The sequence below is a fragment of the Marmota monax genome, unplaced genomic scaffold, assembly GCF_021218885.2.
Source record: "Marmota monax isolate L192 unplaced genomic scaffold, Marmota_monax_Labrador192_F-V1.1 WCK01_AAM20220418_F8-fsc00064, whole genome shotgun sequence".
Classification (NCBI taxonomy): Eukaryota; Metazoa; Chordata; class Mammalia; order Rodentia; family Sciuridae; genus Marmota; species Marmota monax.
The window spans coordinates 6768804-6791296 of record NW_026694542.1 but is presented as its reverse complement, the minus strand read 5'-3'; the positions used below and the strand labels follow the sequence as shown (position 1 = coordinate 6791296).

Here is a 22493-nt window from a genome sequence, read left to right as displayed (position 1 = left end):
TGAATCAAATGGGGCATCATTTCTCATTTTTCTGATTGTGCAGGTTGCAGAATCACATTGGTCATACAGTCACGTATATACATACAGCAATAATGATGTCTATTTTATTCTGCTGCCCTTCCTATCCCCCCTTCCCCTCCCCTCCCCTCCCATCACTTCTCTCTACCCAATCTAATGTGACACACTGCTTTTTTTCTTTTTCTCCTCACAACATTATACATGTATTCTGTATAATACATTATACATGTATTCCATCTTCCCTGCAATTCCCTCCTTTTCCCTCCCACCTCTCTTCCCTATTTAGTGGTAGTCATCTTCTCATGCTCTTCCTCCCTATCCCATTTTGAGTCACCCCCCTTATATCAGAGAAGACATTTGTTTTTTAGGGATTGGCTAACTTCACTTAGCATAATCTGCTCTAATGCCCACCCTCAGCAATTTAGAAAGATCCTGTCTTAAAATTTAAAAGAAGTCTGGGGATGTCACTTAAAGCATCCTGGGTTCCATCTCCCATACAAAAAAGAAAGGTAGAATGAGATTATTACATGTTATATGTGTATTGAAATGTCACACTGTACTACCCAATAAGTATGTACAATTACCAAAAAGTTAGAATGATTAAAAACAGTAAGGTTTTTTATTAAAATTTTTTTTCTTTATTCTAGCTTGTCTTTCGTTTACTTGTTTTTGGGGGCCCCGGAGTCAATGATTCAAAGTGGAAAATACTGATAATTCTGTCATTCCTGAACATTTTTTCTTTCATTGAAATTTAGAAGTATGAAAATAACTATTTAAACTAATAGTTTAACAAATTAAATTAGTCTTAAAAGATGAATGACACATGAAGAAATGAGAAAATATTGTTTGGTACCCATCTGTAATATAATTTTAAAACTAAGCAATTTTAAATAGTTAAGTGCCTTTGGTTTTTTTCCCCATTAGGTTTGTAAATACTATCTCTGTGGTTTTTGTCCTGCGGAGTTATTCACAAATACCCGTTCTGATCTTGGTAAGTTAATTTTCAGTGTAACTTTTATCAAATGTATGTTTTTATAAATACTTTCTTTGTAATTCTTGAAAATTACTGATAAGTAATTTCTTACTTGGCTAAATTTTTGAATATGTTCATAAATGCCTATGTAATTGTATATGACTTAGCTGGATAGAGTGGCACAAGCCTTTAAATCCTAGCTACCGAGGAGGCCAAGGCAGGAGGACATCAATTTTGAGGCTAACCCAGACAATTAGTGAGACCCTGTCTCAAAATTTAAAAAATGGGCTGGGTGTGTGTCTCCATTGTAGAGTGCCACATCCCCACTACAGGGTGTGGCAGGGAGATGGCTTACTTAAACATAATGTCTATTTCTGTTCCCTTCTAAAATTCTACTAAAATGAAAATTAAAAAAACAATGACAGTGAAAAGAGATAACATTAGAGATTTCAGGACATTTATAGAAGATAGCAAATATTAACAGAGCAGAGAAACTTCTATCCCTAAAAGCCTGTAGAAGAGAGTACTAAGTGGAAGTGCGTGAGTACAGCCTACCCCTAGGCAGGTTCAGGGTATGGTTACCACAGAAGGGAGGGCTGAGTCATGAGGCTAAAATTGAGCGATAAGTGTAGTTAAGGGTTTTTCAACTGTGACAGTATAAAATTTTTAAGCCAGTTTTTGGGAGCTGTCCCATGCATTGTAGGATATTTAGCAACATACCTGTCCTATACCCTTTATATGTCAGTAGCACTCTCCAGCTGTGACAGCCAGAATTGTCTTTAGACATTGCCAAATGTTTCCTGAGGGGACAAATTGCTCTTGGTGGAGAGCCATTAGTTTAGGTGGTCATGCACATCTGTTGACTTTACCTTTCTCACTCCAGTGCCCCAGGAGGATAAAGGGTTACATTCTGCATTGGACTAGAGAGATTAGTTCATCTGAACTACAAAATGCAAAAATTTTTGTTAGTTGACAAAAGTCAATTATTTCAAGTATGGTACATAATTAATATTCTAGATCCTTAAAAGAAAATTAATCAACATCTTTGCTTTTGTGTGTTAGGAACATATTGGGGCTGGAAGAATCTAGATCTTGAAATTCTAGATAGAACTGGACAATGATGAGTGATAAATGAGACTACAATAGATTAAATGAGACTGTATTCTTTTTTAGTACTGAGGTTTGAACTTGAGGTGCTTATCTCTGAACCACATCTTGAGCCATTTTATTTTATTTTATTTTTTTTGTATTGGCGATTAAACCATTGAGCCATATCCCCAGCCCTTTTTATTTTTCATTTAGAGGCAGAGTCTCATTAAGTTGCTGAGGCTGGCCTCAAACTTGTGATTTTCCTACCTTAGCCTCCTGAGTCTGTATTCTTAATAGTAGGGTCTTATTCTTCCCTCTTTGCAGAAGAATAAAGCTAGGTTTTTTTTGTTTGTTTGTTTGTTGTTGTTTTTTTACTGGGCAGAAGAGAATTCTTCTCCAGAGAAAGTACAGTTTCAGAGATGTGATGTCTTTGAATACTGACCCTTGGGGGAATCTCCTAAAAGAAAATTTCAGTACCTGATTTTCCTTTGGTAAAAAGCCCTTAGTGACAAACTGCCTATCCATTACTAGCTTCTAGGCAGATTTTGGAAAAACTTTTTAAAAATCAGTTGTTGCCAAGGAACACCAGCCAGGTACTTGAAGAAAGTCTTCAACATGAGAGACGGACAAAACCAATAGCAGGGTGGGAGTCTTAGTGGAATTAGGAAATGGGGAAACTGTTTGAAATTAGAAAAATACTGTTTCAAAAGATTGATTGATTGATATATAATGAGGAATTGAACCCAGGGTCTCATTGCATATTAGGCAAGCAGCGCTCTACCACTGAGCTATATCTCCCAACACTTTTTTTTTTTTTTTTTTTTTTTTTTGAGACAGGGTCTTGTTATGTTGCTCAGGCTGGTTTTGAACTTGGGATTCTCCTGCTTCAGCCTCCTGATTAGTTGGGATCACAGGTGTGTGCCATCATGCTCAGCAAAATCTTTAGTATCACACACTTATCAGAAAGAACAGAATAGTATACACAGGAACCTTTGAAAAATTAGAGCTGTTAGAAATTAGAACTGAGGAAATCTGAAGTAAAAATCACTAGAAAGATTTGAAAATAAAAATAAGAAAATCGGCTGAAATTTTGGGCAATAGAACAGTAAAAGATTAACGTTTTTAAGATAAATTAGATTGGTCCAGTAACACTAATACCGGATTAGTAGTTCCATACAGAGAATACAGACATGGGAGGAAATTATCAAATATGTAAGAAAAAAATTTGCAGTACATAGTGTTATCAGTCTTTAGATTGCATAGTTATTCAAGCTGACTGCACAATGAATGAAAAGATTTCGGTTGAGGTATATCATATTTTAGAACATCAAGGATGGATGTGTGTGTAGGTCATAGAATTATGAATCAGAATGGCCTAAGACTTGTCAGTAGCAACACAGGAGTCTTGAACACTGTAACAGAAACACCACACCCTCAGTGTTCTGAGTGAATATACATTTTTATTAAGGTTTGCAATGTAGCTGAACATCAAAGTAGGAAGGTGAGAGATATATTTAGACATGCAAGTTTTTTTTTTTGGGGGGGGGGTATTGGGAATTGAACCCAGAGGGACTTTACCACCAAGCTATATCCCTAGACCTTTTTGAGATGGGGTTAAGTTGCTGAGGCTGGTCTTGAACTTGTGATCCTCAGTTGCTAGGATTATAAATGTGCCTTTGTGCCTGACTAGACATCCAGGGTTTTAACATAAATCTCTTTTTGACTTTTCCGAGAGCAGAAAGGGAATTCCTTAGGGTGACAGCTCAATAGTAAGCTTAGAAAATAAGCATCCCAGATTGAAGCAAGACAGAAGGCTCATGGAATAAAGCCCAGCTGTTTATCTGGTGTATTTTGAGCCCTAAAGGGAAATTAGTGTTAGTAAACTATCTAGTTTCTATAGCTGAGTTCACATGTTTGAGAAGGATCTAGAAATTGGCATGTAGAAAACAAATGAAAAAAAATTCCAAGAGAAATACATCAGAGAGTTCATCATGATGTTCCTTTTATTTAGCTCAGAAGGGAATATTTGGTCAAAATATAAACATCAAATCTTTTTTATCCTAAAATTTTGGTGTTTAAGATCAGTACACCAAGAAAAAGCAAAATAAAAATAACATTTAGAAATATGGAGGTAAATTCCAGAAGAAATAACTTTAAATGTTGAAATTGGTTGGTTTTTGGAGACTAGAGTGCTTGTTTGGTGCTAGTTGCAGGTAACGTGAAAATCATAAATGTCAGTGGTGGTTCAGATCAGTGCTACCACATCTAAGTTTCCTTTGGTGGTAATAAGGAACAATTTCCTTTCCCTTCCATCCTTCCTGTCTTTTCTTCCCATATAGTTGCTTTTCATTATGTTCTCCTTGAAGAATGAAGACTAATTTGCATGTGCTGTTGGGCATAATGCTTCATGGTTTGTTAGGATCACTTAGGGTGCCTACAGACTACTAAGTGATTAAATGGATTTATTGGTTATTTTATTTTTTAATATATATATTTTTTACTACAGTACCAGGATTTAAACACAGAGCTTCACACATGTTAATAATCAAGTGCTCCACCACTGAGCTACATTCTCAGCTCTTTTATTTTGTGATAATATTTAACTTAGTTGCCCAGGCTGATCTCCCAAAATTTTTTTTTTAATTGTTCTTTTTAGATATACATGACAGTAGAGTGTATTTTGACATATTATACAAACATGGAGTATGGATGTACATGATATGAAGTTAATCTGGCCATGTATTTATGTATGAATGTAGGAAAGTTATGTCTGATTTATTCAACTGTCTTTCTTAGCCCCATCCGCTGTCCCTTCTCTTCATTCCCCTTTGTCTAATCCAGTGAACTTCTATTTCCCCCACTCTTACTATGTGTTAGAATCTGCATATCAGAGAACATTCAGCTTTTGGTTTTGGGGGATTGACTTACTTCACTTAGCATGATAGTCCATTTACTCACAAATGCCATAATTTCTTCTTCCTTTTTAAAAATATTTTTATTAGTTATTGATGGACCCTTATTTATTTATTTGCTTATATGTGGTGCTGAGAAGCAAACCCAGCGCCTCACACATGCTAGGCAAGACACAACCCAGGCCCCACAATTTCTTCTTTATGGCTGAGTAATGTTCCATTGTGGTCTTCCAACTTTTGGTCTTCCTGCGTCAGTTTTCTGAGTAGCTTGGATTATAGGTATAGGTATGGTTCACAATGCCCAGCTTCTTTTTCTCTTTTAAAAAAGGAAAAAATGGGTTGGGGATGTGGCTCAAGCGGTAGCGCACCTACAAACAGCAGCACCACATACAAACAAAGATGTTGTGTCCGCCAAAAACTAGAAAATGAATATTAAAGAATTCTCTCTCTCTCTCTAAATGAATGAATGAATAAAAAAGGAAAAAATAACTTTTGGTAAGAAGAAAGGTTGTTAACTGTTACAAAATAATTTATACATTCCTATTATTCCTTTTTTTTCTCCCAGGTCCATGTGAAAAAATTCATGATGAAAATCTACGAAAACAGTAAGTTGGACTTTTGTTCTTTTTCTCCTAGTCATTATTTGATTTAAAGGGACAAATATTATAGAAGTAATTGGAATTGCTATAAAATAATTAACTACTAGAGATTCATTTACTGGCTTGGTGTGGTAAGAAAGTTATATAACTTTAATAATAGTATTGTTAGCTGCCAGGAGTATGTGTTCTATGCCAAACTTTTATATATCACAGTTACTTTTGAACAGCCCCAGTTTTTGTTTGTTTTGTTTTGTACTAGTGGGGATGAACCTAGGGGTGCTTTACCACTGAGCTATATCCTCAGGCTTTAATTTTTTTTTTTTTTTTTTTTTTTTGAAATTTTGAGACATGGTCTCTCTAAGTTGCCATGGTCTCTCTAAGTTCAACTTGCAGTCCTCCTGCCCTCAGCCTCCCAAGTCACTGGGGTTATATGCATGTGCCACTATACCCTGCAAGTCCCAGTTTTATAGATGAGACCTAATCTAGGTCCAGGGTCTCTGATAGATCTGGTATAGTGGTAGAGCTGGGGAGTCAAATTCCTTTGTTAAACCCGTATTCTTAACCAAACCTGTTGCAGCATATTGTCTTCTCTTCAGGATGAGAGACAACAAGAAATTTACTTCATATACATTACTTACGTTTCAGCTTAAGTGCTTGAGACTAGTTAATATAGAATATGTGGATTGAAATGGATAAAGGTGTGTTCATTTTCATTTTACCAGGTATGAGAAGAGTTCTCGTTTTATGAAAGTTGGCTATGAGAGAGATTTTTTACGATACTTACAGAGCTTACTTGCAGAAGTAGAACGTAGAATCAGACGAGGCCATGCCCGACTGGCATTATCTCAAAACCAACAGTCCTCTGGGGTAAGTGTAAAGTGGATTTACAGCCTATTTCTTCTTCTTCTTCTTCTTTTTTTTTCTTCCTGTGGTTCCAGTCATCAAACCCAGGGCCATCCTAGGCAAGTGCTCTTCCACTGAATTGCATCCCTAGCCAAATTACAGTCTGAATAAAGGTTCTTTGTTCTCTGGAGACTCCTAACATTTTGTCTTGTATTCCCTACTTTGTGCTTTTAGAATGATATAAAACTTGAAAGGCATTTTTTCAGTCTTAACTATTATAACATTGTTTTGCATTTTTACATTTTTCTAAGTGTCACTAACTGAAAAGATTGTGATTTACTGACAAATTGAAGTTAGTTAAATTACTATTCTTGTGATTAAACATTTCAATTATTAAATAAAAATGATATGTGAGAGTTTGAATGTTTGCTTTTTACTTGTTGATGACACATTTTGTTTTCAACAGGCAGCTGGCCCAACAGGTAAAAATGAAGAAAAAATTCAGGTTCTAACAGACAAAATTGATGTGCTCCTACAGCAGGTGAGAATTATATTCATTAATGTCAGTTAATATTTAAGTCAAACACTTAACTAATGTGAGAATGACACATATGAAAAGATATTCAACATTATCAGTCCTTTAGGAAAATACACATTACAACCACAATGAGATTACTTTTGTTTTAAATGGCCCAGCTGGGCGCTGTGGTGCAGGCTTGTAATCCCAGCATTTTAGGAGGCTTAGGCAGGAGAATCGTGACTTCAAAGCCAGCCTCAGCAAAAGTGAGGTGCTAAGCAACTCAGTGAGACCCTGTCTCTAAATAAAATACAAAATAAGGCTGGGGATGTGGCTCAGTGCTCCAGTGCCCCTGAGTTCAATCTCCGGTATCAAACAAACAAATAAGGCTCATACCAAGAGTCAGTGAGAATTTGGGCTAAATGGAAAAATAAACCTTGATGGTAAATGTAAAATGTATAGCCACCTTGGAATAGAGTTTATGTGTTTCTTAAAAAGTAAAAAATAAAACATGAGCTATCCTCTTCTAAGAAGTATTTACCCTAGATAATTGAAAACTTGGTCTACACAGTGACTTGTACAACAGTAATCTTAAGAGATTTGTTTGTAATGGACAGAAAATAAAAACCCTAAGCTAGCAATAATTCAAATGTCCATCAACAGGTAAGTGGATAATTAATTGTGATATAACCATACAGTAGAAATTGAATATTGGATAATAGAAAGGAATTAACTACATGTAAAGTATAATGAATCTTAAAGTAATTAGAGTGAAAGAACCCAGGCCATTAAAGGAATACAAACTGTATTCAATTTGTGTAAAGTTTAGAAAATGCAAAACAATCCTAGTGACAGCAAAATCATTGTTTGCCTGGGCATATGAGTGAAGTGAGATTGAGGTTGGAAGAAGCACTAAAAAGAGGGAGAAACCTTACAGGGTGGTGGGATATATTCATTATCTAGATGCTGGTGATGATTTTCATGGGTTTGTGCCTATGTCCATACATCAAATTCTGTAACTTTATTTTATTTAATGTCATTAAGGCTGTTTAAAAAAAATCAAAAGGGTAAATTAAACCCAAAGAGATTTCAGTAAACAAACAAAATTAAAAACCCCACAATACTACTAGATGCTAATGAAGCATGGGAGGAATACAAAAATATTTAGTTTGATTAGAAAGGATTTTGATTTTGGTTTTTATCCCTATCCTTTTTAGATTGAAGAATTAGGATCTGAAGGAAAGGTAGAAGAAGCCCAGGGAATGATGAAATTAGTTGAACAGCTAAAAGAAGAGAGAGAATTGCTTAGATCTACAACCTCGGTGAGTAAACCTACTTTCTTTTAAATTACCTAGCCTGTTAAAATTTCTATAAATTTCTTGGGATTAGTTCCTAATTGAGAACCTTTGAAGATATTTTCCCTAATATCCTAAATAATGAGTCATCAAACATTTTCTTCAATATATAATATAGGTTTACATGTCACAGCTTCTAAGCTCTGCTTCATATTGTGAAAGTAGCCTTAGACAACCTGAAAATACAGGGAAAAAAAAAGAAAAGAAAATTAAAAACCTCAAAACTCATTTTCTTCTATAATATACTGACAGCTCAGATAATTTTTTGTTTGTTTATAGTTTAGCTAGCACTGGGGATTAAGTCAAGGATGTCAGGCAAACGATCTGTCACTTAGCTACACCTCTAGCCCAGATTATTATTGAGATCCCTAGATGTGTGGGGTTTTCATCCCACCAGCAAGTGATCAGTTCTGCAGCAGCAGGCACCAACTGGAAGTCTTATAATTTAATTCAGTTCTGACACTGTCTAGCCAGGAGATAGTGTTAGATCTCATAGATTAAGGACTCAGTCTCTAAGACTGCTCCCACATGGACACACCATTTGCCAGTCACGTGCTCCAGGTTTTGTTTTGTCTTTAACCTGTGCTTCTGATTTACTGGCCATAAATTCATTGTTCCCACAAACCTTTACCTCAGGTTCAGTTAATTTGCTTGGGTTCCATCCCCAGCTCCACAGGAAATAAAAATAAAATGGGGGGAAAAAGGATATTACAAAGGATGCAAATGAAGAATTGCATAGGTGAGGTATGGGAGAAGGAGTACAGAACATCCATGCCCTCTTTGTGTGCACCATCTTTCAGGAATTTCCAGGTGTTCAGTATCTGGAAGCTCTCTAGACCTTGTTCTTTTGGAGGTTTATGAAGACTTCATTGCATGAGCATGATGGAAACATGGACAATCATAGAGAAATGTGATTAAAAAATATGATGTAATGCAATAAACTAGGTAGGGAATCCTAGCAGTACTGGCTGTGTAGCATTCTTCCTGGGTACTGGGTAGAATCCCTTCTGAATTAGGGGTCCTGTGACCTACTGTTAGATAAGGTAGGTCAGAGAATTTCTTTATGGCTAACTCCAAAATAGAAAGATGGGAAAAGGTTTGTTTCTATGACCTACATAGGTGAAGAGAATATTTAATTTGTGTGCCCCGCCGCAGGGATTTAATTTGTATGCCCTGCCTCAGGGAAGGAGTTAAGAGCCAGGAACCATGGGTGAAAACAAAACAAAAAAATACATGTGTTTCTCACCATGGAAATGTATAAACAATTGGATATGGTTATGTTCTATCAATAAAACATTATTTTCAATAGTAGTTCTTGGGCTGCCGGCTTGTTGACTTCTGCCTTAAATCATAAATATGCATTTACATCTGGGTTTTATTTTCATTTTTGTTGCAGTATGTTACACAGTACATGTTTATCTTAATTAAAAATTAGCAGACTCTTAAAATACCTCCTACTTTGTTAACTTTTTTTGGTACTGGAAATTGAACCCAGGGGCACTTTACCACTGAGTCACATACTCAGCCTTTTATTTATTTATTTTTTATTTTAAGACAGGGTCTCACTAAGTTGCTCAGGCTCAGTTTAAACGTGTGATTTTCCACCTTCAACCTCCTGAGTGGCTGGGATTATAGGCATGTTGCCACCACCCGTTTTTATTTCAAGACAGGATCTCACTAAGTTTTTCAGTGTAGTTTTGAACATGTAATCCTCTAGCCTCAGCCTCCTGTGTATCTGGGATTACAGGTGTGTGCCACGACACCCATCTTCTTAATGCTTTTTGAATATGCACAGATGCCTATTGAACCTACAGAAGAAATGTGAATTCAGACTAAAATAGATAATTTCCTGAAAGATAGTTTAAATTTCTCAAGGCGATGTGGATATTAAACAGTTAAAAGTTGAGCAGTCATCTCAGCACCTTTCTTAGATGATAGGCAAGTTGATTGCTTTTGCCATGTGACCAGCCACTCTTAAAAAGTAGACCAATTGTTGTTCAAATGGAAAATTCGTACATATTAGAAATCTGTTTTAAATGGTAAGTTCTTTTTGAGAGTTTTTATTGGTTTCTCAGCTATTCTTTTTATTTTTGGTTCTTTTTTGTTGTGTTTGTTACCAGGGATTGAACCCAGGAGTACTTAACCACTGAGTCACATTCCCAGCCCCCCCACCTCCCACTTTAAATATTTTTTTAGTTGTAGATGGACACAATATCTTTTATTTTATTTATTTTTATGTGGTGCTGAGGATGGAACCCAGTGCCTCACACATTCAAGGGAAGCGCTAAGTTTCTTGGGGCCTCACTAAATTGCCGAGGCTGGCTTTGAACTTTCAATCCTCCTGCCTCAGTCTTCCCAGTTACTGGGATTACAGGTATGCACCACTATGCCTGGCCCTCAGTCTGCAGTTTTTTGTTGTTGTTGCTGTTTTATTTTTTATTTTTGTAGTTGTAAACAGGCAGTATGCCTTTATTTTGGTATGTGGTGCTAAGGATCGAACCCAGTGCCTCACACATGGTAGCAAAGTGCTCTGCCACCTTGGAGCCACAGCCCCTCTTTTTGGGTCTCGATGAGTTGGTGAGGCTGACCTTGAATATAGGTTTCTCCTGCCTCAGCCTCCTGAGTTGTGGGGATTACAGGGCCTGCAACACTGTGCCCGACTTAGATGTTCACTGTAATAACTGATATTTATCATTTCAGACGATTGAAAGTTTTGCTGCCCAAGAAAAACAAATGGAAGTTTGTGAAGTATGTGGAGCCTTTTTGATAGTAGGAGATGCACAGTCCCGGGTAGATGATCATTTGATGGGAAAACAACATATGGGCTATGCCAAAATTAAAGCTACAGTAGAAGAATTGAAAGTAAGTTTCTTGTAAGCATATATTTTTAACTTTAGTTAACACTGAATTATAACTTTTGGCTATAACTAGCTGTCACTAAAAATAACTATTTTAACATAGCTAAAAATGGTCTCGTGGAGATATAAACCACTCATTAATATTTTATTGATGTTTGTATTTGTTTAAAGACATAATCCCTGTGAAGTTTTGGTATTCATCAAACTGATGTACTATTGTCACTCTAAAGTATTAAAAATTTGGGGAGAATTACCTGAAGAATTGGTTAAAGTAAAGATATCTTGTGTACATACATACTCATATTGGAATAGATACATTTCCCCTGAGGGCATTGAATTCTGTAAGTTGGCCTACAGATTGCTTTGCATTAGGTATTATATTTTTACTGTTTTTAAGATTTTAGTTGTATAAAAATGCAATCTGAGGGGTTGGGGACCCAGCTCAATGGTAGAGTGCTTGCATAACATTTGTGAGCCCCACAGAAGAAAAATCGGAAATCCAACTTGATTTTCCTAGGAAAAGTTAAGAAAAAGAACTGAAGAACCTGATCGGGATGAGCGTCTTAAAAAAGAGAAACAGGAAAGAGAAGAAAGAGAAAAAGAACGGGAGAGAGAAAGGGAAGAAAGGGAAAGGAAAAGACGTAGAGAAGAGGAAGAAAGAGAAAAAGAAAGAGCTCGAGATAGAGAAAGAAGAAAGAGAAGCCGTTCACGAAGTAGACATTCAAGCCGAACTTCTGACCGAAGATGCAGCAGGTCTCGGGACCATAAAAGATCACGAAGTAGGGAAAGAAGGCGAAGCAGGTATACAAAACTGTACAGCAGGGTCTCACTCATAATGACCCCATAATAAGCAGTAGTAATTACTGATATTAGTCATTAGGATGATACTTGAAAATATGGATACTCCTCAGCTTAACAGTTGAGTTATCAGTTAAGCCTGTTGCAAGTTGAAAATATTGTAAGTGAAAATGCATTTTGTACACCTGTAGAACATCAGAGTTATTTACCCTTACGATTGTGTGACTGATTAAGAGCTGTAGCCAGTGTCCAGTATCAAAAGAGATACATCAAGATATTGTATCACATATTACTCGGGTATAACAAAATTCTAAATTTGAAGTACTGGATTTTGCTCTTAACATTACTTTTGCACTGTCGTTAAGTTGAAAAATTATAAGTTGAGGACTGGCTGTATTCTTAAGTACCGTGATAGAAGATGAATTTTCAATCAGTGAATGGTCCCATCTTTCTTTATTTATTTTTGGTACTGGGGAATGAACTCAGGGGCTCTTAGCCACTGAGCCACATCCCCAGCTCTATTTTATATTTTATTTAAGACAGTTCTCACTGAGTTGCTTAAGTGCCTCGCTTTGGCTGAGGCTGGCTTTGAACTGGCAGTCCTCTTGTCTCAACTTCCCAAGCCACTGGGATTACCGGTGTGCACCACGCAACTTCTTCACTATTTCCCATCTGTCTAGTAGATTTGTTAAAAATCTGTTTAGAAAGTTACTATACAGATGGTTTGTCTCTTACATGCCTTCTCTTTTCACTAATTCTAGGAAGAAACAAAATATGAAATCACCTTTGCTGTTTTAATTAGAATTATAATTGGAAATAAGTCTTAAAAGAGCAGTGATTACTGTCTTGATTTATAACTGTGATAAATTGAGTTTAGAACGATTTTTTTGGTCATTTTTAATTAAGATTTCCAAAGTAAAATGTTTTAGTAGTAAGCTCTGTTTGCTTTTTAAGGGAAAGTTTTGTTTTATCTTGTTAATTATTCAACAGTTTGTATTTCATGGCCCTTTTTTATTGTAATACTAGTTGAAGTTGGCTTTCTTTTCTGTTTTAAATTATTAAGAAGTAGAGAGCGACGAAGAAGCAGAAGCCATGACAGATCAGAAAGAAAACACAGGTCTCGCAGTCGAGATCGAAGAAGGTCAAAAAGCCGAGATCGAAAGTCATATAAGCACAGGAGCAAAAGTCGGGACAGAGAACAAGACAGAAAATCCAAGGAGAAAGGTTAGTTTATATGAGAATTCAGTTCATTGAGTGGCTTACCACAACTTAGTATCTTTTTTTTTTTTTTTTTTTAATCTAACAGGTAGAGTTCATTTTCAAGGTGTATTTATTCATTTAAGGAACACTATTTAGTAGAAGACAGGTGTTCTTCCCCCCCTTTCCTGCTCAGACTTGAGAGTGACAGTTGACCTGAATTTTCTTATACCATATCAAAACTACACCCTTCAGTTGGTAACCTGAGATTTTTCATATAGAAACTTACAGGGTTATTCAGAGTTATTAGGCTGTAGAATTTGTTAGGTAATTCACTGCAAGATAGTATTCCATAATGTCTTGCAACATAAATGTACATTGTGACATCGATTCTCATAACATTCATAATTCAGTTAATTTGGTAATTAATTTCTAAGTTCTCAGAAGTCAAATACCTTATGTGTTAATCATGTTTTATATTGAATTACCATGCTCTTTCCCTTCCATGTTCTGTAACTTCCCCATATCTGAAACAGTATGCTATTAGCACCATTATTGGGCTTTTAAATTTTGTTATGGCCATAGTGGTACACGCGTGTAATCCCAGCTACTTGGGAGGCTGAGGCAGGAGGATCCCAAGTTTGAGGCAGACTGGGTAACTTTTTGAGACCTTTTCTTAAGAAAAAAAAGCTGGGGTTGTAGCTCAGTGGCAGAGTGTCACATGATCCCCAACACCCAAATTGACTTTGGCGTGTTTTCACAAAAATAGTCTCTTGCCTGACATGGTAGTGCATGAGTAATCCTGTGATTCTGGAGGCCTAGGAAGAAGGATCAAAGTTCAAGGCTAGCCTTATTAGCGTGACTCTTTCAATATAAAAAATAAAATGGGTTGGGGATGTGGCTTAGTGTTATTAGGTGGGTTTAATCCTCAGTAACAAAAAAAAAATAGTCTCATCTTTTAACTTAGCCTTTATAAAAAGATAATTCTCTTAATCATTAAGGGCTCCTTTCTGCATTTTATTTTCACATTCTTTCAGTATCTTCTATTTTGTATTGACAGGGCTGTTTTTGCTTTACATGGTTTTAGGAATGAGTGAAAGGGCCTGTTTATAATTTTCTCAGCTGAACTGTTTCCTCCTGTTCTGAATGTCTTTTTTCCATGTTTGATTACCAACATAAATATTTTCTCTTTTTTTTTTTTTTTTTAGTTTATTATGCTCATCTTTATGTGGTACTCATGTAGAACCTGTCTTCTTTTGTCAGACTTAAATTTTTTGCTAAATTGAGTTAGAAAGGTATCAACACGAACAGTGGGCTTTTGGGAGGGGACTCCTAATTTGGGGTTACTAATAAGTGTGCCCTATGTATCTTACATATGTTAGCCTTTTCTGTAACAATGAATAAATACTGAAAAGTAAGAACAAGGATGGGTTTTTCAACTTTATACTATAAAGAGCTTTAATATTTGCCAGTTAAGTTCAGAAATTACCTTTATCCTTAAAGGCAGTTGCTGTAAAGGGTTACTGATTTCTATTAGTTTTGAGAAAATTTCACCCAACCTTTTTGAAAAACACTCAATGTAATTTTGGGGTGAGGTGTTCACTGTTAAGAGCCCCGTGTAGATGTCAGAGACCAAATTAATCACCACAACAACCCCTGCTTTTAGCAGTTTTTTAATTCTGTATACCTGTTACTTGAGTTGCTCTATTCCATTTGTGCTACTTAAAATAAATTGGGTTAGTTTGTATGAACAAAAAGCTAGCATTTATAAGAATTGAACTGTAAGTGGCACTGGTCTGACTAAATGAAAATAGGCAGGCATGTTTGTATCATTTCTGGATGGAGCAAAAAGATATCCTAAATTGCCTATCTATAATCCCAGTTGTAATGATGGCATGGAATTTAGTGAAATTCTTATATAAGCAAAATAAGCCAAGATGTTTAGATTGTGAACATCAAGGATATTCCTAGTGACACTTGGAGAAAGGATGAAAGACTAGATACTGAGGGTGGGGAGGTGGAATATGTATGTATGTCAGGCTGTTTGAATTAGCTGGGCATGCCAGTATAGATTTAAATTTTCATATCCCTTTTAGAAATGATGAGTTCTTTGGCTTTCAAAAATGTCATGTAGCTGTTTAGGTACTCCTAAATATATAAATGACTAAAGATATGGACTTAGGGGACAGGTTGAGCAGTAGGAAGCATTTGATAATGACAGATGAGTTTAGGTAAGTTTGCTAGTCCAGATGCTATAATGGAGGCAGTTTAACCCCTCAGATGAGAAGTGATTTCTCACACAAAGCTATTTTATGGTCAGTTAGTTTAGGGTGCTCTCTTTGTTAAGAGCTTCCTTTTAATTCATAGCCCTAAAATCCACACACTTTGTGGATGTCCTTGGGACTATTAAGATCTACCATATTTACATAGGGCAGAAGATAAGATTATTGGACTGACTACTAGTCCTCTTCGGGGCAACAAGACGACTCTTCCTCATTGAAGCTACCTGTGCACCGGAGACGCCCCTAAGGCACAAAGGGAGGACTTTCCCACCAGGTCAGTTAGAGCACAGTTCCCACAAGTGGACAGACAGACGTGAAGCAAGTCTTGCAGTTAACAAGATGGACATTGCTTTGTGTATTTTGCAAGTGTTGGACTGAATGTGCTCCTTTAAATAGGTGTCCTTTCCATACCATATTTTTATTTCCATCCCTCTCTCCCAGTTACATGGTGTTATGTTTAATAATTGTTCAGAATCGGTATAGAGTTCTGCTTCTCTTCCAACATCTTTCTTGTGACCTGTGCTAGATCACCTTTTAGTTTTAAGGGGAAAAACAATTTTTCTAGAAAGTTTATAGTTTGCTCTAGCATTTTCTGTAGAAATCTTTTGGGAGGTGGTATTTAGAACTGAAAAAACTAGAATGTACTTGTTCTGTGTACCACTTTTGCCTGTAACCTGAAGTTTCACCCTTCCAAAGAAAATAGAGGAAAAAGCTGGAATTTATTTATTTTCATTCTTTTTTTGTGTCTGGAAAAAGTTTTAATTTCTCCTTTTGTTAAAGCAACTCTCGATGGCGTATATTTCCTTATTAGCAAAGCACAGAAGTTGAGTTGACTTGGATTGGGATTTGATATCAGTTTTCTTACCTTAGGCTTGTTCCTCTTGAATATTTACATATAATCTTTTGCATTTATAAATACTTGATGGGTGAACATGCCAATTAAACATGGAATTTGTGCCTTTTGTGATTAATATTTTTACCCTTTTAATGTAATAATTTAACTTCATTATGAACACAGTTTTGAATGCTTTTATACCCTTGTTTTCTGATATTTCTTATTCAAAATCTGCAATATCTTGAATTCCCCTTCTTACTCCCTCCTCCATAAATACAAATTGTATCCTTTTGGTTAATTCGGTTACTTGCAGTGTGTGGGAAATGATTGTCTTTCATATCTCTATTGTTTCACTTTTAAAGAGTAATGTATTTACTGCACTTTAAAATCTATGGTTAATGTCTTCTTTTATGGCAGAAAAGAGGGGATCTGATGATAAAAAAAGTAGTGTGAAGTCCAGTAGTCGAGAAAAACAGAGTGAAGATCCAAACACTGAATCGAAGGAAAGTGATACTAAGAATGAGGTCAATGGGACCAGTGAAGACATTAAATCTGAAGGTGACACTCAGTCCAATTAAAACTGATCTGATAAGACCTCAGATCAGACAGAGGTAAGTGTATTGTTTCTCACTTTGATTAGGGCTTTTTGTTACTGTTTGACAGTGCAGCGTAAGTATGCACAGATGAAGATGGAACTAAGCCGAGTAAGAAGACATACAAAAGCATCTTCTGAAGGAAAAGACAGTGTAGTCCTGCAAAACATTTTGAGGTACATTGTTTTGTCTCAGCTATTTTGTAGCAGACTCGTGTCCCCATTAGTGTGCCTCTTTGGAAATTATTGCCCACCTTTGTAATGTAGTCGCCATTAAAAAGTTAATTATCCTTTTTTTTAGGGATTTTGCTGTCATTTCTTTTTTTTTTTTTTTTTTTTTTAATAAAAAGGTTGAACTGTTTTTTTATTATTATTATTATTTTTTGGTATTAAGTCCATCTTGTGTTGGTACATTGGCAGAAACATATGCTTTAAAAACTTAAATATTTCTGAGGCACATGTTGGACTACTTTGTTTTAATTAAACTGCTAGTATTTCTTTGTCAAGGATGTTTCTAGTTTTTTTGCTTTATTGCCTTGCATTCTAATGCAGTTTGTTCTGTAACTCGAGAGCCAGTAGCATTGGATTGATGGAAGTGTAGGGTTTATGAATTATTGCAGCTGACTACCATACCTCACACAGCGTTGGTGTTGTGAGCGGCCCATGAAAAGCCAAATTAAAAATCAAGGATTCAGTCAAACTAAGCAGGTACTCATGCCAGGTACTCCTTTCTCTACCCACATCCATGTTTGAATGCTATTGCCTGTGATCTTTACGCTTAACTGTTGTGTATCTTTTTTGTTCTTTATAAGAAGCACAGAGGGGTTTTTGTGTATTGCGTGAAAAGTTATAAATCAAATGTTAACAGAATGGAATTTTTTTTCAACTGTGTGTAGGGATGCAGTGGTGCCCAGAATTAGATATCTTTAAAGAAATTTAAATACAATAAACACTTCATATTATTCGCCTTGTTACATTCAATGCAATTCTCAAGTCTTTAAGAGGTATGTGCTTAATATTTCCTACTTTGTAGGAGAATTTGCAGTCAGCCATAGGTGTATAGGAATAGTTACTGGCTGATATGTTTAAAGCAGCAGTGAATAGGAAGGACAGACAACTTCAATCTGTGACATGCAAAGAATTGTTGAACTGTATAGAATGAATTTGGGTTTTTAAAGAACTATTAAGTTAGGTTTTGTAAGTGTTCTTAAAACCTCTATAAACTGTTCATTCTTTGGGCTAGTGGTGTGGGATGAAATATTCCTAATAAAAGGAAGTACCAATTAGTTGATTTGTTGATGGCATTCCTTTTCTAGGAAAGCAGTTTAGAGTTTCTGTGTGAGCTATTCACACATAGGCATGCATACACAGGCACATGGCTTTAAGAACCACACTGATGCCTTAACTGTTAAAAAGATACAAACATTTCATATACACGTTTAATATAATTAGCAGTTAGTGACTGGGCCAACACTTTGTCATAAAAATTTGCCTTTTATATGCTGTCTAATTATCATTTTTCCCCAAATTTTGCATTGTAGGACTACTGTTCGAAGATTTTTTGAAGAATACTGAAAACGGCATAAAGTGAAGATCGGCATTAAAATGAGGTGAAAGAAAGCTATAGTGGCATAGAAAAAGTATAAAAAGCTCAGTTAGTGTTTTTTTTTTATTTTATTTTAATTAAAAATTAATTCAGGACTGATGTGACCTTCCAGATTTCAGAACATGTGTTAATAGCATATATGCCACTGAAAATTTAGGTCCTGTATCATAATTTTTCTTTAAGACTTTTTAAGATATTACCTAAACATGTGGCTTGCTCAGTGTTTAATTGCAAGTTTTCATTCTTGGACTTTGAAAACAGGATTAAACGTTAGTATTCGTGTGAATCAGACTAAGTGGGATTCCATTTTTACAACTCTGCTATACTTAGCCTTTGGATATAGAAGTAAAAATAAAGTATCTCTGACTTTCTGTTACAAAGTTGACTGTCTGTGTCATTGAAGTTTTAGTATTAATCTTTTTCTAATAAAGTTATTTACTCTGAACTAGTCCCTTGTTTTAAATATGAGGTATACTATTACTAAAGGTATTGGTGTACAAGTTTTGTTTCATTTGTTCTGTTTAAGACTTAACTTTCATAGAATTTCCAGTTTGTTTTAAATAATGGTGCTCCAATTTTTTTGGTGGTTATTAATGAATTTGAACTTTGCTTTTAATAGCGAAGATGTATAGTAAACTAGAATATATTTTTACATCCCTGAGAGACTTCTTTTAGAAGACAATTCCAGATATACTGACAGACATTATCTTCCTCTCTCTAGCTGTGATATGGTATAGAAGAGCATTTGAGAACTTTTAACTAATTTTTGGTCTTATTTTAAATCCTGTACCAAGAGTTCTTTTAACCTGGTCCTATCAATTTCTGTGTATGGGGTGTATAATATACATAATAAGAATTCTTTAAAAAAAAAAAAACAGGTGATTTTATGTCACAAACAGGAGAATTGGCATGTTTCTATCTTTATCTAGCTTTATCAACTGTATAAAAATATTTCTAGCTACATACATATATTACATATGATAGCAATTCTGTGGCTCAGTGTTTTTCAAATATTTCCATCATTTTATAGGGTAAAGAAACTGAGTGGGTTAGACAACTTATCCAAGAGCTTCATGTTGATGAAATGTTAGGATGTGGAGTCTAGGCCTCCACATCTTGGTTTAGTATTCACAACTTTTGTGCAGTTGTGTTCGTTCTGATGGGCATAATGAATCATTATAGAATTTACTAAAGAAAATAACTCCCCATCAGCCTTTTCTCCCTTTTTCTTTTTCCCCATTCCCTCTATTTTGTGTGGTGCTGGGGACTAAACCCAGGTCCACTCTACCACTGAGCTGTACCCCAGCCCTTTTTATTTTGTATTTTGCAACAGGATCTTACTAAGTTTCCTAGGCTGGCCTGGAACTTGCCATCCTCCTGCTTTGGCCTCCTGAGTCTCTGGGATTACAGGCGTGCATTACCACACCTGGCTCCAAACTTAAAAATAATGATGTATCATTTTTAGAGGCTTTGTATGGAAAAATCCTATGGGGACAAAGCCCTCTGGGCAACTCCAGCTGATCTGGAGATGCAATGATACATGAATTTATCTTTGAATTTTTAAGAGATTCTTCATATGAGAATTAAGATAAGGTGTGAAATAAAGTGTAACAAAATGAGTTAGTCCTCTCCTAAGCTGTTTTGTGTTTGACAAGATTATAGCATTAAGAGGTAATGTAATAAATATACTAAAGTATTCAAATGCCAGATTTTTCTTCCTCATCTAGAATCCACAGCTAACTTAAAAGAAGTGAAATAAGTGGTCCTGTGAAAAGCTTACTCTGGGGACACTTTTGAAGCTACCCTAGGATTTTAGGGAGAGACCTAGCCACTTAAGGTGACTTATGGAGATAGAAAACCTGGCTTTTATACTTTATACCCCAGGTTGATCTGACTACAGAGGGACTGATTTTTGCTAACCAAAATCACATCTAGTGTAGATGCCAAGGGCTAATTTTCTATACACATTTTTGCTATGCTGACCAAAAAGTTACCAGCTGGCTAATGGTTCTGTGTCTCTTCTCTTTGGAGAGCTGATTTTAATCAAGAAGATGACTTAATAAGAACTGAAATTAGAACAGTGGTTGATATTTTCAAAATCTTTTTATTTTGGAAATTTTAAGACACAGAAGTTGAACAGTATAATTAGCAGTGTAATTAATCACTGTCAACTGATGACTATTAAGACTCATTGGTCAGTGTTTTTGTGTATGTATCCTGTCCTCTCATTTTCAAAAAAAAAAAAAAAATCTCTTATCCATTTAATCTGTAAATAATTCAGCATGTATATATAAAAGAAACTCTTAAACATATAGTTCATTAATATCAAATTGAATAAGCTTTTATTAGCTGAAGCTATCAAACTATAGTAATGGTTCAGTAGAGTAATTTCTTTTGCTGCCCTCCAGAGGGCCAGGTAATGGAGTCTGCTGGTCAAGCCTTCCTTCTCTGTAATATAGAGACAGAATCCATGAAGACCATTTTTGTTAAAATGGTTTTTTTTTTGTTTTTTCAAAAAGATAAAGGTCCATTTATGTTTGGTCTGAAAACACCTTTCTTGCATTTTTTATTAAGTTGTTAATAACCTAGTCATGTTATTCATTTTAGATATTTATCTCCTAGCCTTAGAGTAGGCATTCTAGTTCCTTAAATAGGTTCAGTGTCACAGAAGACAACCAACCGTATCTCTCCAGGGTCTAAGAACACTGAATCACATATGTTTTGAGCTCTGCACTCTGATTAAAGATTTTAGAAATATAAAAACTAAAAAATTCATGTGGAAGTTGGGTTTGTTTTTGTTTTTTTCCCTTTCTTTTGGTACCAGGGATTGAACCCAGGGGCTCTTAACCACTGAGTCATATACAATTTTTATTTTTTATTTTGAGACAAGGTCTCCTTAAGCTGCTGCAGCTGGCATTGAACTTGTGATCCTCCTGCCTCAACCCCCTAGTCACTGGGATTATGGGCAAGCTCCACCACACCTAGTGGATGTATTTAGAGCTCAGGTTCATTCTGTTTTTTAAAATGGATTGTAGATAAAAGCTATGTATGATCAATGTTATTTTATTTTTTGGTGTTAGGGATTGAACTCATGGCCTCATGCATATTAAAAAAACACTACCACTGACTGAGCTATGTCCCCAGCCCCACTGCTATGTATGTTTTCTGTATATGCATGAAACAAAACATTTGAAGTTGTATATGCATTCTATGGGATGGGACTTCATTCAGGGTTGATTTTCAAAGTTTGAATTTCTGATTAATTTTTAGTTGTTAGTGAAAGGACCCCAAATGACAACTTTTTTTTTTTTTTTTAATTTTGTATTACAATTGAAATGCTTGCAGGTGATTTAAAAACAACAGAATTGTTTGGTGATGTATGATTTCCTTCTGTCCCTCTGTTCTTATAGGAACACTTTTGTTACCACCTTCCTTTTTTTCCCCCCTTTTGAATAGGAGGTGAGGGATTTGAGCAAAATACGTTTAGATGTCTTTTTATATATGTTTACCCATATGTTCTGAATCTATCTTCACTAGCCTATTTAGAAGCATTTATTTTGAGACATAGAAGACAGCACTTTTAAGTTGAACATTTGGCTTTTAAAAATATATTTCAAGGAAGCCAAAGCAGGGAAGTAAATGTATTTTTCATTGTTGTATCAGAATTTTTAATTTTGTTTTAAAAATGCACTTTGAGAATAGATGATGTGTTTCTTAACCTCAGCCATCCCATGTAGATGAGTTGTCAATAGATGTGAGAACATTTAGGAACAACAACTTCAGAAATGGTTTGTCATAACTGGGTGTGCCATAACTCATCCATAGGTACATACCCTTGAGAAACTCTTACACATGTGCCAGGAGATGGATATAAAATTGTCATAATGGCAGCATTTGTAACAGGAAGAAAACGAAAAAAAAAAAAATGCTGGGAAGACCCCAAGTCAACATCTTTGTTGGATATATAGTGTGATGCATTCCTACCATGGAATTCCATAGAAGTGAAATTGAACTACAGC

General features: G+C 35.6%; 1 protein-coding gene across 7 annotated transcripts in view; it reads left to right on the top strand.

Annotated features, from left to right (window-relative positions):
- The window catches only part of Luc7l3 (LUC7 like 3 pre-mRNA splicing factor), a 31740-nt gene extending 12821 nt beyond the window's left edge, over nucleotides 1-18919 (top strand). Inside the window, exons 2-12 of one of the 7 annotated variants that reach the window (XM_046420417.2) lie at nucleotides 943-1009; nucleotides 5558-5597; nucleotides 6314-6458; nucleotides 6901-6975; nucleotides 8169-8273; nucleotides 11007-11168; nucleotides 11682-11965; nucleotides 13026-13186; nucleotides 16694-16834; nucleotides 16940-17045; nucleotides 18410-18919. In XM_046420417.2, coding sequence (XP_046276373.1) covers nucleotides 943-1009; nucleotides 5558-5597; nucleotides 6314-6458; nucleotides 6901-6975; nucleotides 8169-8273; nucleotides 11007-11168; nucleotides 11682-11965; nucleotides 13026-13186; nucleotides 16694-16834; nucleotides 16940-17045; nucleotides 18410-18443 — 1320 coding nt within the window. In that variant the 3' untranslated portion in view covers nucleotides 18444-18919. Of the gene's footprint in view, nucleotides 1-942; nucleotides 1010-2935; nucleotides 2995-5557; nucleotides 5598-6313; nucleotides 6459-6900; nucleotides 6976-8168; nucleotides 8274-11006; nucleotides 11169-11681; nucleotides 11966-13025; nucleotides 13187-15589; nucleotides 15716-16693; nucleotides 16888-16939 lie in introns of those variants that run through there. The other 6 variants (XM_058571510.1, XM_046420416.2, XM_046420415.2 and 3 more) reach the window with 6 other exon arrangements.
- The last annotated feature ends 3574 nt before the right edge of the window (nucleotides 18920-22493 follow it).